The sequence below is a fragment of the Belonocnema kinseyi genome, chromosome 7, assembly GCF_010883055.1.
Source record: "Belonocnema kinseyi isolate 2016_QV_RU_SX_M_011 chromosome 7, B_treatae_v1, whole genome shotgun sequence".
Classification (NCBI taxonomy): Eukaryota; Metazoa; Arthropoda; class Insecta; order Hymenoptera; family Cynipidae; genus Belonocnema; species Belonocnema kinseyi.
The window spans coordinates 117,629,771-117,634,302 of NC_046663.1; the positions used below are offsets into that span (position 1 = coordinate 117,629,771).

Genomic DNA, 4,532 nt, shown 5'->3' on the forward strand with positions numbered 1-4,532 from the left:
ATTTATTTATCTCGGAAGCAAGCCAACTGCATCGCGCCACGAGCAAATTCCTCATCGACGGAATTCGAGAGATTTTTTACGTATAACTTACTTTATAACTTGTCGACGATCGTTGCATAAGACTCATTTACAACAGAAAGTCACTTCTTTTTAACATCGTCAACGTAAAACGAAACTTTCTGATTATTCGCATGGAGCAAACTCTGCACATTCACCGAAAAAAAGTCATGATTATTGCATTTATGCATTCAACACTTGCAAAAGTTTTTACATATTCATCAAATTGTTCAAAATTGCAAGTAGCATCTTAATGCTTAAAATCAAAATGATTATAAAAATCTGTCCGCTTCACGAGCACATTTTCTTTGCCCGATGAGGACGCGGCTCGCAAGTTTGACCACGCCTAGGGCGCGCGTCTGTTTAGTCTCGCGCTTCGCGTTTAGACATTACTACACTCTTTTAATTACACTTTTAAAGTTTGAATTTGCTCAAAGCTCTGTAACCTTTGAGGTACATCTGCTCTTCGTGACACTCGCGCTCAATTTTTTGTAGACATTTGTAAATGCATATTTTCTGAACCACCTTAAAATAAATAAAAAAGTGCAATCCTTTTTTCTCTATTCCACGTTGTTATGTTAGGAATAGGATTTTACATTTCATATTATTTCTTATGGATAAAGCAAAATATCCTACAATTATTCTTTTAGATATTTTAAGTATCTCGCGTCTTTTGACGTAATATTGAATTTTTCGATTTTCTACATATTACTTACGATAAATAAAAACAAAATGACGTGTCCTATTGAAAAGTGGTTAAAAGACATTTTGTTGGATTTTTCAGAAGCTATAATCACTTTTTCAAACATTTTTTTCGTACTTTGCGTCGTTTGGTTCAAAATTTGAATTTTGTGGTGTCAAATTTTGTACAATTATAATATTTTATCAATGATAAATGATGATAATGTAATAAATTATTACAAATTTTTACCATTTTTTGGTGCGAACGACTTTTTTCTATCAATTTATTTTCTACCTTTTGTCGTTTTTCCACAAATTTTTCATTTTTATTTTTAATGAAATTTGTATGATTATTAAAAAAAATATTAATAATAAAATAACAAATTTATAGCTCTTTTTGAGGTACAAAATTTTTGTTGAATCATTTTTTTCATAACTTGTGTCGTTTTTCCTCAAATTTATTATTTTCATTTTCAATATAATTTTTCAAGAATAAAACGAAAACTACGCTTCCTATGAAGAAGCAATTTTAAATAAATTTTTATATCTTTTTTAGGATCACAATTTTTTGTTAATAATCTTTCTTTCATATCTATTATAGTTTGACTACAAAATGGAATTTTTTATTTTTCATGATTTTGTGTGCAATCAAAATTTCAATTTGTTAAGAAAATCTAAAAAGTGTGCTAGCCCAGTGGGCACAAAACTATGAAAACTCCAAGAGCGTCCTTGGGACGTTCCTAGGACGTGCTATGTCAGGCCAGGCAACGTCTCTAAGACGTCCAAGTTCCTAAAGAGGACCTAAAAACGTCTTAAAGACGTGGATTTCCTCGGGGCATCTTTCGTACTGACATTAGACGTTTTAAGAGAATCCCTAGGATCACCAAAAGTCATGTTATAAAATAAGTCTTAGGGATGTCCCAAAGACGTCTCTAGGACATCCTTAATTTTTTTGACCACTGGGAAAGATCGATTTGATCCCTTCAATTTTTCTAGAGTTATCGTGTTTACAGATGGGCGGCCGATTGGACAGACGAGCGGCTCTGAACGGATAGACAGGCGCCATCGTAAAAACTTGATTTTCGGATTCAGGGGGTCTTAAAACGTGGAGAGCCTTTGAAAAACTGTTTTGTCAAATTTTGGATAATTCTAGTACTTTCTCAATCATAAGTGATGGGATTGTAAAAACCGATTTTACGTTTTAATTTGTGAAGGCGAGATAAATACGACTATTCAAATATTATGTTTTACTCTTTTTCAGGTCGTTACCCTTTCCTTGTACGCATATTTCTTTTCTGCTCTCCTGGGTCGACAATTCACGCGTGAAATTGACCAAAAAAGTGGAAAATATGAAGTGCCAGACATGTATTTTCCATTTTTTACTGCTCTACAGGTAAGACTAATTTTCCCTTATAATTAATTAATTAAATACAATGTATTGAATTGCATTATCAAATTCATTTCCAGTTTTGTTTCTACGTTGGTTGGCTCAAAGTTGCTGAAGTACTAATCAATCCGTTCGGTGAAGATGATGACGATATAGAACTCAACTGGCTCATTGATCGTCACATCAAGGTAACAAACAAAAAGCTCAATGAAAATAAGATATAAAAACAGATATATTTTCAATTAAAAGTATAGAATATTGTTGTCCATAACATTATAAAAGATTAAAAACACGTCTAATTAGTCTAGAAAATTAATTACAGAATGATGTAGGTCATTCCAAGACATTCTATAGAATATCATCAAAGCTTCTAAAATTTTCTCGAATATTGTAGAATCTTATAAGAATATAGAATATTCTCAGAAAACATTATAGATCATTGAAGAGCATTGTAGTTTAATTCAAAAATTCCCAAAACTTGTAGAATCATCTATAAAGTCCCGGGATATGCTGTATTAATGTAGAATACCACTGCGGAGTACTAGGGTGTACTCACTATTGGTGTCAGTGGCGGACTGGGTACCTTGGGGCGCCCGCGGGAAGTCGATATGTAAGGGCGTCTTCCTGAAAAGCAACAAAAAAAAACACCATTATTTTCACGCCACTTTTATAATGAGTTTTATTATTGATTAAATCGAAGAATCGTAAAAACATGATATTTAAGAATAATTGACGAAAGTAAATAATATTTGCATGAAACCATTATGCTAAAAATTAATTTCTTAATAACTCTATGAAATAACTAAATCTCTATTTTAATAAATCTTAGTACTGGCAAGGACTGCGTCAGTACTAATATTTTAAACCAGAGATTTTTTATTTCATAATGAGTTATCAAAAACAATTTATTTTTAACCTAATATATTCATGCAAATATTTTTTACCATGAATAAATATTTGTAAATATCAGTTTTGTACAATTATCCAATTTAATTATTAATAAAACTTTCTTTAGAAAATAAAAATTACACCAGAATAAACGTATAATTTGATTGTTTTTTTTTTTTATATAAATATGAGTTACCACACGAATAGCACGGTACAAAACCGTCAAAGCGTCAACTTTTCAAAATCGTATTCTCTCGAAATAAAATTACCTCATGAATAAGACTTTCAATCATTTTTGCCTCTTCGTCCTTCCGTTTAATACATTCAATGATTTCAAATATTCGTTCGCTTTACTTTTTTATATTTTTAACAGCAGAATATCGATTGAAAAGCGAAATTACATAAGGAAGATATAATTCTTTTTTGAAAATAATTATAATTTTTTCATTAGAGTATATGTTTTTTAAATAATTACAATTTCAAGGAGTGTCTTTATAGTATTAATTTATAGAAAAAGGATTTCAAATCCTTTCGTTTAAATAAAATAATGTTGCAACGTTTAAAGTTTTACGAAATAATTTTGAAATATTTATAGTTTGACAAACGCAGATAATCAACACATCTCTGATGCTTTATATGAGAAAGAGTTCTGTTATATGCAAGAGAATACAATTATTTTTCGCATAGTAACGAATCCTTAAAAGACAAATTAATTTAATCCTCACAATACTTTTATTAGCTTTGAAAGTATAATTTGAAATTAATTCACGATGTTATGAGTTGATGATTAAATTGCTTATGCAGTACAACATGTATACAGAGTACAATTTTAAGTAAATTCCTTCTTCTTTCTCTGGTTTAATATTAGAAACATTTACATTGTTTAAAAAAATTATCTTAGAGGACACCTAGATGCCGCAGGGGGGCACCTGATAGAATGGGTGCCAGCGGAGTTTCCTGCAACTCAACCTATGGCCAGTCCACCATTGATATGTGTATTTATTTGTGCTCATTTCATGTGCACTTTGCTTCCTCATATGTATCAAATAAATTTGCTTTCACATAAAGCGTGGTATTTCTCCAACAAGTAAAAAACATGGACACTTTCAATATTTTTTAAGCTTATTGCAACATTGTATAGTCATGTTGTATTCACAATATTAAAAAAGTTCTCCTATCACAAACAAGTTGAACAATTTATTTAAAAAATAAGAATTTCTAGATCATAAAAGGACATGAAAGGTTCTTCACATCGCACAATCGGCTGAAATCGGAAAACGAGATTCAAAATTACATTTAGAACGCAATTCTGCACCGAATAAATTTTTTTTTCAATTAGGGACTAAATTTTTCATAAAATCGAGGCGTCCTAACGATAGGATGCCAACGCACGCGACACGACTTGACGGTACTTAATCAAAAATAAAAACAATAAAAAACTAACCGAGAAGTTAGCGCTAGAAAGTCTTGCTCGCGTAATTGAGCAAGATGAGGCTAGAAGTTGGCCAAAACTAAAAGG

General features: G+C 31.0%; 1 protein-coding gene across 1 annotated transcript in view; it reads left to right on the forward strand.

Annotated features, from left to right (window-relative positions):
- Window positions 1–4,532, forward strand: part of LOC117175948 — a 459,128-nt gene that overhangs the window by 381,023 nt on the left and 73,573 nt on the right. Inside the window, exons 6-7 of the mRNA XM_033365817.1 lie at window positions 2,000–2,131; window positions 2,206–2,313. Coding sequence (XP_033221708.1) covers window positions 2,000–2,131; window positions 2,206–2,313 — 240 coding nt within the window. The remainder of the gene's footprint in view (window positions 1–1,999; window positions 2,132–2,205; window positions 2,314–4,532) is intronic.